The sequence below is a fragment of the Oreochromis niloticus genome, linkage group LG18 (assembly GCF_001858045.2).
Source record: "Oreochromis niloticus isolate F11D_XX linkage group LG18, O_niloticus_UMD_NMBU, whole genome shotgun sequence".
Lineage (NCBI taxonomy): Eukaryota > Metazoa > Chordata > Actinopteri > Cichliformes > Cichlidae > Oreochromis > Oreochromis niloticus.
Genome location: NC_031982.2, coordinates 19,150,947 through 19,166,403, shown reverse-complemented (window position 1 = coordinate 19,166,403; position 15,457 = coordinate 19,150,947). Strand labels below are relative to the sequence as shown.

Sequence of the window (15,457 nt, the reverse complement as noted above, 5' to 3'; positions counted from 1 at the left end):
CAAATTCCAAAAAAGCAATAATCATGCATGTGGGTGTTTACTGAAACTGAACTCATTACTCTCATAGTTAAGATCGTCTTCATAGCAGCGACAGGTGCTGACTAAAACACTGAAGAGACTGAACTTAACTAAAACTTGAAGCAGTAAATTTGTTCCCCCCTCTGTATTGCGTCATCAGGCTCTGATATTGCACAACAGGCAGCTTTTTTCTTTCTTTTCTTTTTTTTTTTAACTCCAACGACAAGCATCACTGCCTGTAGATAAAACACGGGTCCACCTCATATCAGCTATCAACAGCCACTTGACACTGAGAAGGGAAAAACCGACAGTCAGCTTTTTAGAGTCAGTGTTGCGGCCAATTTTATCGGATATTTTCGTTGGAATCGCAATCTGACAGCTCATCATGCAGATAGTAATATTCTTAAGTGGATGAGGTAATACCGTTTGAGAAAAAAAGAAAACAAAACTTTGCTAATCGGTAGCTTTTAAACGTCAAGATGCGCCTAATTTATAGGCTGATGAAAAAAATAATAAAATTAGAGCATCGTTTTCACATTTTACAATTTAAGAAACTATAGGCTGCTGACAGAAATCCTGAGGTTTTATATATTTTTCAGATTTTAAACTATATAAAAAAGATATTAGCTATTTATTTGTAGGGAATTAAAAAATTGTTTTTACTATTATTATTTATTTTTTTCATTATGACCAGATTTATTAAATTAAGCCAACCCTTCAGCTTGTTAGAAGCACTTCCAAACCTCTAATTTTACATTCATGACAAAGAGGCGCACATAAAGGACTGGAGAGGCTTAATTATGGTCTGAAGCAATTCACACATATTTATTTCTGCATTTTAGAAGCTTCAAGCCAGGGAGTGAAATCCGGACAGGTTGTTATAGCTACGCAATCCACAGGGGTTCCGATGTCTATTTAAAATCCTTCAGACCCTCCCTCTCTCCTTTAAACAACATTATATATCACACACACGCTGCATGCTAATGCCGAGCAATTCTCAGTGAGCACTAAAACACATCTTAAAATTAGCTCATTCTGGTGTTTGAGTTCAAGCTGCCTGAAAGGCAACAGAGGGAACATATCATCAGAATTCCCCCTTTGGCAATACCTGCTGATTGGGTCCTAAAAAAAAAAAAAAAAAAAAAAAAGCAAGCGGCTTTTAACTTTTAATATTTGGCTCCGAGAGTTCTGCCACGAGCACTCGGGAAAGACAGACTTGCCTCTGATTTTTCTTCTTTCTTTTTTTTTCTTTTGGAGAAGAGAAATAAAAAATTGCCAGTGAAGCTTCGTTTTCTTCTTTTGTTTTTCTTTTTTTTTTCTTAGCGCTTCGGTTAAAATCCGTACGCGGATGAGTGCGCATGTAGGCATTCTGCTGGAGATGTTTTACGAAACTTTAAGGATGATATACCTTGGATGTTTCCTGTTGCTCTGTGGGCTTACGCATGTCATGGCAAGCTATCCTATCTGGTGGTAAGTTTAATTTTCATTATTTCCCGGACAAATAATGGCAAATTAAAAAACATGCGGGGATTTTGGATGACCTGTGATTTTGAGTTGTTATAGTTGTGATTGCTTGTCTGTCAGCTGCAGGGCTTTAGCGTGTGGTGACGGTGATCTTTTAACGTTACTTTTTAAAATATTAAAAGACATGCACAGCGTGACTTTCTAATCAGGTCATTAAAATGACATTTAGTAACCCATGGAAACCGAAAGTATACAGGCGACAGGATGGGCTGAACTGTAAATGCTAAAGATGAATGAAACGTGCAACTTTGCAAATCGGGAGCAATTTTGATCTCCAGAATGCAGCAGGTGCAAACTTTATGTGCTTGCAAGCGTGTGTCTGTGTGCTCGCGTGCGTCCAGTGTGTGTATATGTGTGTGTGTGCGTGGTGATGGCGATGTTGTCATTGTATGTTGCCATGTGTTGTCATTTTCGCACTTACCTCCCGACTTCGTTTTTTCAGTCTTTCTGCCTTGTAAATGCCAAAAAGAACCAAATGCGTGACGCTGACATTAATAAAGCAGAGCAGAGCTGCCTTAAAATTATGATAGTGTAATTAGTTTGTAGTTAAAAAACAAAACAAAAAAACTACAGGATAATTGTATTTTGGTATGTTGTGCAGGAAGATGTGCTGTTTTGTGATATTCCAGCTTCATCCATCAGTCTTAGCTGTTAACAAAGTTATATATATATATCTATATATATATATATATAGAGATATATATATATATATTTCTGCCTGATTTCTAATAAATCATTCAATATTTGGAGGGCGCTTAATCTACTTTTCTTAATGGGTCCCCTGGTGGTAAGACTGATGAGAAACTAATTACATGCTCAGCTGGAAGGAAATCCTGATATAAAAGTGGGCCCTCGGGATGGAGAGATGGGGGGGTCTTGACCCAAATCGGTACACTGCATTTTTATTATGATTTTTATTTTCCAGCGTAGTTGAATGTTTAATTTACTGTATTTATTTGATGCCAGTGCAAGATAAAGTTTTGACCTTTTTTTTTCTTAGTACTTTGGCAAACACAGCCAGGGAAAACCTTGAAATTCACCCTTCATAAGAGTTTTTTTTCTTCTTTTTTTGTGGAGCTTGTTATGAATGACACAATGGAAGAACAGTTTTCCATTCTGTCATAGCCGAAACCCTGCAGCAAGCCCAGAGCTAACTTCTGTGTTGATTGTTTGATTTTGGAGGGTGCCAGGTCAGTGATTGAAGGGTCTAACAACAGAGGTAAACATAATGGAAGCAAATTTTGCTGCATCACTCCCGCCTATATAAATAATGTCTAACTGCAAAAGTAGCTCATGAAATCACTTTTCAGTTCTTTCATTCCTGACACAATGCTGAACTTTTTTTTTTTAATTTGAAAGATTACTTGAGTGATTTTTCTGTCTCATGGCAACTCATCCCAAGTCAAATAATGTGGTTCCTTTGGGATTGCACTCAGTATGCCTGCATTGTCTCTCCGTTTGCTAACAGCATGCCAGCCATCTATGATCTAGAACTTCAGTGAAAAGCAGCTTACGATGTTTTGCTGACAGAAGCTTGCCTTCAAGCAGCCATGGGAGCTGCATCACTCTCAACCCCTGCACCGCAGTCGTTCTTGGGGATACGGCTCTGCACTAAGACAGGTTCATGTCTGTCTCTTCTCGACCTGCCATGACATAGCCTGGCTGCACCCGCCACCCCACCACCTTCTTCACTAGTCCACCCCACCTTAGAAGATAAATACCTGGAGGTGAAAGCTTGCCGCACATTCCTTTTCCCAAACATATTCTCTTGATGTCAAAGTCGGCTCCAAGGCCTCAGGGCCCACAAGTAAAGTGGTAATTCTAAGGCACCCTGCTTGGGCTTGCTGAAATATGCATTAAACCTGTACTGGATAAACTTAGATGAGTGGGGGAAACTTTGTACTGAGGCAAAAAGTCATATATATCATATATATTTTGCTTAAGCATTTATGTGTAACAGTTATCACTAAGGTGCTCCTTTGAAAACATCAGCCTTAACAGCATGAGTGAATCCTGTGTTTCCTCATTAGTTGTACTGAACATCACATGCGCAACATCTCTGCAAAGCAGGCACGCTGCGAAAATCAGTGGATTTTTTTTTTTTTAGAAAGAATTAAAGAGATTAAAGTTGCCAAGACTCAATAAATACCTAAAATCTAAATAATACAGCAGGTATTTTAAAATAGTTGTTGGAATTAGTATCCAACAACACAGACTTTTGTGCAATAACTTCTTAAAAAATCATAAATCATCCATGGTGAAACATGCCCCGCCGCCTCTCACGGGCCATTTCCTAACACAGAAAAGAGGTGGCAGGGATTACTCAGCCCCAATGAGACAGGCATGGAGGCTCTTGAGCCGAGCAGCCTAAGCACACTGACTCACGTTGAGCTTGTGGGGTACAGTTCAAGACAGTGACTGGGCAGAAATACCTCTAAGCTGACCCTCATAGGTGTGAGTACAAGGACCCTTAAAGTTGCTGGTTTTCCCAAGATGATATTGCCACTGACCTTCATCATTACCTGCTGTTGAGATGCACTCGGCATTTACTCAATTTCACTTGCAAAAAACACTTGAATGCAGGTTCAAAAAGACACAGAGAAAAACTACAACTGACAACTCCTTCATATCCATTGATAAAAAGAGAGAGCTCTGCTCCTAACCCGAACATCTGTACCAGTTCTTTTTGGCTGATGAACTTTCACCAGTACAAAAGGGGTCAATTGTAGTAGGAAACTGTATTGTTGTTTGTAGCAAACAAAAGGCAGACAAATGCAGTATGTTCTGAAGAGGTTTTTAGCGTGCCATTGCTCACTTACTGGCTGTCTCATTTATGATGAATTAGGCTGGTCTAGTCTGTAGAAATTAGGCAAGAAATTCTGTTGAAACCAATGTGACTCATTGCTTTGGTGTTTTCTTGGAAGAAATAACAGGAGTAACTCATTGGGTCAGCTCATGGCTCAGGAGCACCATTGACACCTGGCAGACATCCTTAATAATTACAGAGAACTGAAAATCAACCTTTGAATGTAAAACTTAATTGAGGTATTAAAGGTCGGTCCGATGAAAGCCATCAGAAACCGCCAGCATGTGGGGTCATTTGACTGTGAGGCTCTTTCTTTTCTTCAGGTTAAAAAAACCCTGCCTGAGGGCCAAAGTCAGGAATTTGGTAATCTTGTTTTGATCAGCGATTAGTCCTTGAACAGCAGTGAACAGGTCGGCAGATAGTGAGCTAACTGCAAAGCGAAACACTGCACACCTGCTCTGAAGCTGCATTTATAGAGAATCTACATTAACCATTATGACTCCAGCATCGCCCAGGGGATGACAAACTGAACACTCCTTCCAGCGTTCAGTCCTTAATAGACAGTTGATGTAAATTAAGGGCTTGTCTTGATTGCCAGCAAGCTACTTTGTAGCTACTCCAGAAGGTATTTGCCAAAGATAACAGGAACTGTGCTATTAAATAATTTGGCTCTTCTGTGCCATTATGAAAGAGTCAACGTACTGATTTGATAACTTACCATAGAAGGCAATTACTTCAGGTCAGTTATTCATGCATTAAAAGAAAAAATGTCATTTTCATCCATCTGTTTTCCATCCATGCTTCTATCCAGCCTGTCCCGACTGACTTCGGCACCAAGCTGCGGCCAATTTATTAATTTATATAAATATATATAATCAAATGCATTTGAATAGGGAGTTCAGAATCCAAATTCAAACCTGTTAACTGCTTTTATATTGGCAGAAGAGAAGGATTAGAAGCCAGAAGTAAATATTTGATTTGCTTTGGAAAAGAAAATAGTGCCTTCAGCTGTTTTTGAAGTCATTGAGGGGCAAAGCTTTGCTGTTTTTAGGGTAAAGACAGATCGAATCAGCCTCCCACACTTTTTACACTGCTTGATTAGAATCCTAAGAAAAGTATATAAAACTTTCAACAAAATGGCATAAATCAGTATGCCTTTTGTGCAAAGTGGAAATTCCAAAACATGGCCATACAAGCACAGTGCAGCAAAGTCTTTCTTAAAAATGGGTCAGTTACATTAAATACTATAAAATGGATATCCAATATCTATGATTACTACTTGCTAAAAGTCTTAATTGAGAGGACACAGAAAACGAAGACAGAGAGAAAGCAATACAGGCACAAAGAGAGCGAGAGAGATAGAGAGAGATGTAATCAGTGAACCAAGTTTGCACTTGTTGTATCCCAGAATACCTTCCTCAAAAGAAAAAAGGAGGGGAGGTTCAGCGTTACTCTTAATACACTCTCTGAAGTTTCAGCGTAGGGTTTGCACTCTTATTACCCTAAGCTGAAGGCCTGTTAAGTGTGCGGACAGTTAATAACAAGGTGCAGTTTTCCAAGTTGTCAGCTTAAGGTCTATGAAGACCTCTGGATGCATAACGGACTTTCATCTTAAACAGAAACACTGCCTGCTTCTGAGACTGCAGGGCTGCAATTTCAATACACACAAAGGCCAGGTGCCTGCAGAGAGGGTAGTTGAAGGGATAAAGAATGGACGTCTAATGGTAGCATCTGATACAGAAAAATAAACACACACAATCAAACGTACTCAGACGTAAAATTACACTGCACCAGGAGGGAAATTAGTCCCCCACTTGAGTGGTGTTATATCAGTAGATAAAGACGCAGACAGATAGGTAGATAAGATATAATTATCCAAATGCACTGACAACATGACTTCCTTTCTGCTTGTAGGTCACTAGCAGTCGGCCACCAGTACTCATCACTGGGCACTCAACCTATCCTTTGTGGCAGCATACCAGGTCTGGTGCCCAAGCAGCTGCGTTTCTGCCGGAACTATGTGGAAATCATGCCGAGTGTGGCTGAGGGGGTGAAGATTGGCATCCAGGAGTGTCAGCACCAGTTCAGAGGCCGACGCTGGAACTGCACCACCATCAATGACAGTCTGGCCATTTTTGGTCCAGTGTTAGATAAAGGTAATGTTACAAAGCACACAGAGTTTTCTTTCCTGCTAGTTTTCTGTCAAAAAACAAAAATTTGTAGAGTCCTTAAGTCTGTAAAACTATTTTCTTGAAGAAATGCGACTTATCAGTAAAAAGTAGGCAACACTTTGTGCAGAAACAAAAACAAACTATGCCTTTCTTTGACAGGAAAAGATGACTAGAGTAAAATAGTATTATTAGCTTATGATGACTCCACTGTCTTTGAATATGTATTTGAGAATGTCTTAATCTCTGCAAAGTTCTTGGAAGTATTTAGCTCTTTAAACCGACCGAAAAAAGAGCAATAAAAGTGACTTATTATGTCTCTCTGCTGATTAACTCTCCCATTAACAATTCTATATTCCCTTTGTCTTATATTTGCATTAGAAGAGCTGCACTCCCAGCATGCATCATTCATTATGCTGATTCAAATCCTTGTTTAAATAGACTTTAGACTGAACAAGTCTCAGGGGTCTGCGTGCATGCAACGATGTACACGATTAGCCTAAGTCGAGTGAGTTCTGTCTTGTTGGAGTTTTCTTTAGGAGGGGATCCCCTGTGATTGCTGGTATTTTCCTCTGATGTACTTTACCCAAGAGATGAACTGAACTGAAGCATAGAGGTTTTCCAAAATACATTTTTAGCTCACGCAGTGATAACTTTCAGGCATGTGTCTAATCGTGAGCTCAGGCAAGAGAAATCCCCATTGCCCAGAAAACTAGCCATAAAACCAAGAAAGAAAGAAAGATGTGTATATTTAATAGTTAATGCAGTTGATCATAATAAAAATTTTAAAGAGGGAAATATTTCTTAGTAATTTATGAGGGGCTAGTGCAATATTTAGTGTGCAGACATAAGTGTGATCTTTTTACTTTATTCCTTCTCCCAGCAGGAAAGCAAATGAGACTGTTTCCCAAAACATCAGATTCACACTTTGATTGGATGAAAGGTGAATTCTTCTTCCTGATTTCTGAAATGAGTTAAAATCAAGAATGCATGCAGGCCCCAGTGGCTGAGGGTCATGATCTAAACTCGTCATCTAGTTTACGGAAGACTGATGTAAACACAAGGGGGCCGGGGGTCACGTAGGCCAATTGCTTTTAATAAACTCTTGAGCCAGTTGATAGAAGAGGCTGGAGTTGAAGTAGGTGGCTAACGATAGGGGTTCTCAATCCCACTGCTATTGTAGTGCAAAATGCCACCACGTCTTTCCCTTTGCATCCCCTCCCAGGCCTAAATTGCAGGGGTACTGACTGGAAAGAGAAGGCAGCCACTGGGCTCTAGTAAATCATTTTGATTGGATTAAGGTCACTCAGGCCCTTAATAATGTGAGAGGTCAAAGTGGCTGGATTAAGTGCTTTTGTCAAAGGCTGAGGAGAGTAGCTCAGGGGCTCACAGGCCTTTGATAGGGCTTAGTAGGAGAGAGCTTCCATTTCATTGGATTTGATTGATGCTAGTGTTTGTCCATGCAACCAGGCCATTGTCCTCACTGGTGTCAGTTTGTCTGAAATTCAGATTCTTGTTAGTCAGTTTCCTCCTTCCTTTATGTTGCCAGATTTGAAAGGAAGCGTAGGCACCTTTATTTGCTACAGAGGCTTAGTTACTGTCAGTTCAGTGCATCACTGCCCATGTCTACTTCAACTCCACCGAGAACATTAGAAGTTTGTTTTAAAGAAGTGGATTAAGAGGGACTAAAGGAATAAAGCCTTTACAAAAAAGAAGGCAATGTAGTAAACAGAGTTGAACTACAACTAAAAGAATTAATTGAAATGAACAGGTTTTGCATTTTGAAAATAAGTTTAATGGGTTACATTTAACTATATACACATAAAAATGCTCTTACTCAATGTGAACATACATTAGTTGACCACACAAACACTCATCTAAGTGTATTATTACTTTAAAAAAGAAGGCATATCTTATATCATGTTCTCTCCTTACACATGGTCTAAACCTCTTTTTTTCTCCACACCCCTGCCTCCAGGCTATGTCTGCGTCAGTGCTCATTAATTTACATTAACTAAAGTGTCAAAACATGCACCACTGGAATCTGCCTGTGATGAAAGGTAATAGAAAGCTGCACAGGTGTTCCTCAGTCTGCAGAGCCGATCCCAGAGCTATTTCGGCATTCTTGGTATTTACAGAAAACCTGCCTGCTATATGGGTATAATCAGTCTCCTCTTTATGACTCATGTGATGGAATTAGTAAAGGTTATTTTGCTATAAAAAGTGGACAGTCACAGTTTCACAAGTCTTAACACCCATACAGGAAGTCAATGCACAGTCACTTTTCTTTTTGAAGATAATGAAGTTAACTGGAAATTCCTGTTATGCAATTTGTAAAGGATACTGAAAAGTTTGACACTATTGTAGCTCTAGCTTGTCTTCATTCACTGTGGGCACGTTTGCACTGGCCAGGATGCTTTGTTTGCCAGGAAATACAGCTAAATAAATTGATCTAAATTATTAAGTGCCATCTAAACTAACTAGGAAAAGGACAGGGGATGTGGGTTGTGACCTATGACCTGAGGATGAGAAAGAGTAACTATTTAGGATGAGCCAAAAGGTCCCTGCATTTCATGAGACGTATGTCTCTCCATGCTGGGGGAGGGAAGCTGGCTCACCAGTATATCATTAACTCTGTGCAAGAAAGAAAGAAGGGATGTGGTAAATGGAGTTGATGGGGGGACCTTAGCCCCACTCCCTGCTGGGCACTGCTCAGAGCACAATATCTTCGCAACCATGAGATTAAGCAGGAGAAAAAGTGCTTTTCCCCATTCACACGCCCTTTAGATTGTTTTATTAAACCATTTGAATAGGGATTTCCCTGTCTGCCGACAAGCGGGGTCCAGCCAATGCATAGTTCTCTGTTGCTATGACTTAACTTGGTCCCCACTAATCACTAGCCAGGGCAAATTTCATATAAAATATCTGGGGCTATTGTGGGACTAACACAGCGTGACAGTGGCAACACAATAGGGGATTCAACCCCCCAGCAGGTTGTAGGGACCACTTGGCCTGCCAGAGTCTGGCAAAGTTTGGTGGAAAAGCATTGTCTGAGAAGAAATACCACAAATTGGTCATAAAACTAAGGAAAAGCAGTGGAGCTAATGTCACAGGTGGAGCTTCCAGGTACAGTGAATGATTTAAATCCAAATGAAAACATGCGTTTAAAAAAATGGGTTATCGTTCTAGGCCGATTAAGTTTTTATTAGTACCTTCCAGTGAGTTTTTACTGTCATGTATAAATGGGCCACACACAAACCGTGATACCATACCATTGAAACTAAATTTACAATGTATGACAGTTTCTTGAAAGGTGTTGTATGTTTATAGTCAATATCAGCAAAAAACGTAATCTGATGAATCAGAAGCTTGCAGTTAGGGCAAATGGGGGAAAATTTCAACAAAGGTCTTAAAAATTATAGAGATATTTCCATTTTCTTGAATGCATATTCATTTGATAACACCAGGCTTTGTGAAGATCTTGTAAAGCAGCATTTCACACAGAAATGCCAGGATGTTTTTCATGTGCTTCAATCTTTCTTCATTGACTATTTTACCACAACATTTCACTCCCCTCACATAATTCTATGACAAGTTCACAGAATATCTATGCTGATGCCTGTGCGCTTTTTTTAGCACAGAAGTATGTTCAAAGTTATTTTCAGTCACAAATGTTAGTTCCAAAATCCTTTTCTGCATTTGAAATTAAATCTGTTTTCTACGTCACTTCAGATTTAATGTAAGCCAAACACCTTAGATATTCACTCAAACTGAAAACACAAAGCTCATGCTCAGTCAGGTTTAGATGAAGCATGGTAATGTGTAATTAATCACTGTAGACAGTTCCTTCATGGCGCAGTCTTTGGCTACTTTGACTTTTCATGAAAATGAAACAACACCAAATAAAAAGGAACGTGTTGGATTCACAAAGTGGGATTTGGGGAAGGAGAGCATTAGTTCAAATGTATCTGAACATTAGTAACCTTGTGTGTATACAGTAGTGGCAATGAAATGGGTGGTGAGGGATGCCAGTAGACCTTTTCTCTTGCATCATTGTTTCTAATGCCCTTTAGTCCTGGAACTGGTTGGAACCTGCTGTAAGGGAGGAGCTCCTTCTCCCCTCAGCTTTATATGCCTTTGCTTTTTTTTCTTTTCTTTCTTTCTTTCTTTCTCTATCATTTTTTGTTCTTCACACAGAAACGTGCACTGTTTCTATCAAACACATACTCAAACACATCTCACGCAAATGTTGTAAGATTTCAATATTGATCTTAAACCATTTCTTTTACTCTTTTTTTTCTTTGGTGTGTTCAGTTCATGTTTACTCCTAAAGTTTCCACTTCATGCTGTCTCTTCTCTTTCTTTGTCTTTGCTTGTGTTTGTGCAAGACCATACAAGTACATATATTCAAAGCAACCGCTCTGTCTTAATGATTCATGTTAAAGCAGCTGACAAGGAAAGGATAGCAGGAAAGTCTTTCCCTTTTTGGAATGGTATATCTGATCGCTAAAGACCCATCTCTATGTTGTGTCTATGAGCTGTCCCCTCAGTGTGAGGCTGTTTCCTAACCTTTCAAAAGCTTAATTGAGTCTCTTAATTATAGGCCTGTCAGGCCCGTCTCTTCCTCTCATCTCTCTGAAAGATCCTGATCCCTCTGACTCATCAGTTAGCTATGTCAGACAGAGACGCAGAGGCCTTGCTGGCCTTATTTAGAGACAGGACGATTGATGTCTGGCTAAATTAACCCACACACTGTTGCGATATAATAGATACAACCCAAATACAAACAGCAGACAGGAGTAAAGGTGTACTTAGTTTGTTTGATGCTTTGCTGTTTGGTTTGTTTGAAGATGTTTGCTGACAAGATTATATAAGAATATATTCATGTGTTACATATTATTAAATTTACACATTGTATATATTATATATTATGTATTAAAGCTATAACTTTCTTATGAATTTTAATTTAAATTTAATATAAATTTCATTCTGGAAATACTCAAGAGATACATTATCCAAGTGACCCTTGTCTGTCTTTGTCTTTCCAGCCACTCGAGAGTCAGCTTTCGTTCATGCTATTGCCTCGGCGGGAGTGGCGTTTGCGGTGACCCGTGCCTGCGCCGAGGGTTCAGCCAACATCTGTGGATGTGATACACGTCACAAAGGCCCCCCTGGTGAGGGCTGGAAGTGGGGTGGCTGCAGTGAGGATGTGGAGTTTGGAAGCATGGTGTCCCGGGAGTTTGCTGACGCAAGAGAGAATCGGCCTGACGCACGCTCAGCAATGAACCGCCATAACAACGAAGCAGGGAGAATGGTTAGTTCTTTTATTCGTGTTTTTGCTATGTCTGTGGTAGCAGTTCTTCTGCTTTTAAAAGTTATACTAACTAAACTTTATTTTGTTAATCTGTAGTCTCTCAACGACAACATGTTTCTGAAGTGTAAGTGCCATGGACTCTCTGGCAGCTGCGAGGTCAAGACGTGCTGGTGGTCTCAGCCTGACTTCCGAGTTGTTGGTGACTACATGAAGGACAAGTATGACAGCGCTTCTGAGATGGTGGTTGAGAAACATAAGGAGTCCCGTGGATGGGTGGAGACCCTGAGACCCAAGTACAACTACTTCAAACCTCCTACAGAGCGCGACCTGGTTTATTATGAAAGTTCACCCAATTTCTGTGACCCCAATCCTGAGACCGGCTCCTTTGGCACCCGGGATCGCATCTGCAACCTGACGTCCCACGGCATAGACGGGTGTGACCTTTTGTGCTGCGGCAGAGGTCACAACACGAGGACTGAGAAAAGAAAGGAGAAGTGTCACTGTATTTTCCACTGGTGCTGCTATGTCAGCTGTCAAGAGTGCGTGAGGGTGTACGATGTGCACACCTGCAAATAGAGAGGTTTTCGTCTTTTCTCACCAAAACATAATGACTTCACTGGGTTGAAGAAGAAATGCAGATTCCCACCTGCAAGACCAGAGAGACTGTAAAGCTCTGTGACATGTCCGCGGACAAAGACACAACTGCCTCGTGTTTTTGTTTTGATGCTACAACGAGTGAGTCTCTGCGTAAATTAACTGAAACAGCCGAGTAGGTGTCAAAGTCCACGAACATCACCCTGATGGATGGATAGTTGTGATGATGGCAATAATGTTGATATCCGTAGCGAGCATGAAAAAGGTGTGCTGATGTAGGAAAGGAGAACTTGACAAACACCATATTGGTGATTTTTTTCCCAGTGTAGTTACTTTTAATCAAGAATAGTCCAGCACTGCCAATGCTTTCAAATCTACAAGGCTAAAAAAAAAAACCATTAAAAAAAAGGCATTTCGTTGAAAGTGAACGTTTCCTTCAATGTTTAATCATCGCTTGTTTTTGCAATGAAAAGTAACAAGAGTTGTGAGCAGGTCACATGATCAGACACTCAACAGCATGTTTTCTCCTCCTCGATATGACTACTTTATTTGCGTATTTTTGAACACTAACACAATCATTGTGTGCGTGAGTGTTTCTTTTACAAAGTGTTATATGTTACTGATGTTTGGGTAAGAATGCACTTGCACCTGAGTGAATGTAGTTGTTTGCTGTGATGTGTTTACATTCTCAATCTCTTAAGCTAACCAGTTAATATCTGCTTTAAGCCCCTAATTTTATTCGCGAGTAGAAAGGAAGCCACATCCGACAAGCGCCAGCAAAATGAGAATATAGTACACAGTCTGCACATTTCCCGAAAGGCCAGAGAACACCTGGATCAAAAAACCACCAAGAGTTATGACCAAAGACCAGAAAAGAACCTCCCCACCCACCGCATGAGGCTGTGATAGTCAGTACTTGTGTCCCATTGATGAATATGAAGCATGTTCTCCTTATCCTTAACAGTATTAGTGATGTGCCACGTGACTCGGTGTGGGGAAAGCTGTTATTTATAAAAGGTGTATTCCCATATACACATATAATATTCCTTTCCTTTGATATTTAATCAAATAGAAGCGTACTCCCTGGTAAACATAGCACAAATGGTAATTAAAAAAAGAAAAAAAAAGCAGACAAAGCTGTATTTTATAAGCTCTCAATATTGCAGTGTAATTTGCAGTCGCTGTAATGTGATGACCAAAACGTGTGTATGTGATCATCCTCAGCCGTGGCTTTTTGTTCCCAAACTAAACAACAAGCAGCATCACTGAAACTATCAATACTTCCTTTGTTTTAATGCTGCTACGATAATATGTGTACGTGTTTAGGTCCTTACACACAGTTTGTCCTCGTCTGTCTGTCTGTTTAATATTTGTATTCTTGGCATGTATTGATTCTTTCTGTGAAAGAAATCTATTATAAGTAGTTTGGGTTAAAAAAAAAAATGTGAAGTTTTACTAATTTTTGCAAACAGTTTAACCAAATAGACCAGAATAGAGTTTAATATGTTATTTTAGTCATCTGTTACCTTGTAGTCATGCTAAAACATCAGGGCAAAGATGAAACACGTTGTGCTCTCTTAATTTGAGAAGAAATACAAAATAAAAATTCATTTTTTTATTTATGTGGAAAATGTAAAACTACTGAAAACTGAGACAGAAAGTTACATAAAGTTTATGAAAAGTGCGTTTCACTGATCGCCTCCACTGTGGAGGAGTGTGTAGAGTTTCTCATTAATGTTTACAGCTAATGTAATGCTACGTCTCAGGCGTGTGCGTTTAATTCAAAAATGCCCACCCAGGATTCGATAACGTCACGACTGAAAATATCAATAAACAGCCATAACCAGTTTCACATATTAGATCATTTTTTAGCAAACTACGCAGCAACCAGCATTCATACTAAAAGACCTGTTACAGTACACTTTTTCTGTGAGTGATCGCCTGTATGGATAATTTGGTTACTTTCTAATTTGTTTTTGTTAAGTCTTTAAATCCAAAGTTTTGTACAAACTAGTTCTTGTGTTTTTATGAATTTCTAAAAGCCGATGTTTTTTTATAATTATTTATTTTATGCTATGTACATATTAGTAATTAAAAGTATATATTTGCGGAAATACATGTTTTGAAATGGTGTTGTGTGACTTGTAACTTGTAGCCTTTTTACCTCATCTCTGTTGTTCCACTGACTGGATACAGGTGTTGTTTGTCCTACTGCCTGTAGTAGATTTCTAAACGTTAACTCTGTAACACCAAAATAAAAAAAAATATTTAAAAAAGAAAAAAAAGAGACAATGTTTCTTTTTCTGTGGCTGAAGATTTTTATTAATATATTTTAATGTCAACACTGATCTGTCACGAGAGCTGAGAAATTACTGAATCAATGGCCATGAGTGCTCAGTTTTGGCTTACCTGAGGAGAGGCCAGTGGACACTGAGGACAGTATAATGCATTTAATATTCCTCTTGTCTGGTATTTATTCTTGCTGTCCGTACTATTTATATTTTTAAAACGTGCACAACTGGTGTTGAGCTCCCTGAATTTTGTTGTACATGTACAACTACAATAAAAGGCTATTCTATTCTAAAACAGGGGCAGCCAATTCATTTTCCAAAATGACTTACCCAGACCCATTATCAAAGATAAAAGTGAAAAGTAGATAGATAGATAGATAGATAGATAGATAGATAGATAGATAGATAGATAGATAGATAGATTGATGATGATTAAAAATGCAACTATTTTGCTGGTAATAGCTGAAATGAGTAAAGAAAATGAACATGCAAGATAATTCATAATTTTATTGGGGGGTTATATTGGTTGGGTCTGATTATTGGGGGGGGGGGGGGGGGGGTCATAACCCCCCTAACCCCCCTGGAAATTACACCCCTGGATAGATAGATAGATAGATAGATAGATAGATAGATAGATAGATTTATCTTTTAAGCAGAAAATTAAAAACCTAATCACAGTCACATCCTTGGTATGTTGAGTTAGTCAAAAACACCAATAGATTCAGATCCTAATGCCCAACCA

At 39.3% G+C, this 15,457-nt stretch overlaps 1 protein-coding gene across 1 annotated transcript; it reads left to right on the top strand.

Annotated features, from left to right (window-relative positions):
* Window positions 1-302: 302 nt before the first annotated feature.
* On the top strand, window positions 303-14,921 carry wnt3a (wingless-type MMTV integration site family, member 3A). The gene is made up of 4 exons (XM_003438094.4): window positions 303-1,488; window positions 6,263-6,504; window positions 11,565-11,830; window positions 11,927-14,921. Exons 1-4 carry the CDS (start codon window positions 1,367-1,369, stop codon window positions 12,404-12,406), a joined length of 1,110 nt encoding a protein of 369 aa, XP_003438142.2. The 5' UTR covers window positions 303-1,366; the 3' UTR covers window positions 12,407-14,921.
* Window positions 14,922-15,457: the final 536 nt, after the last annotated feature.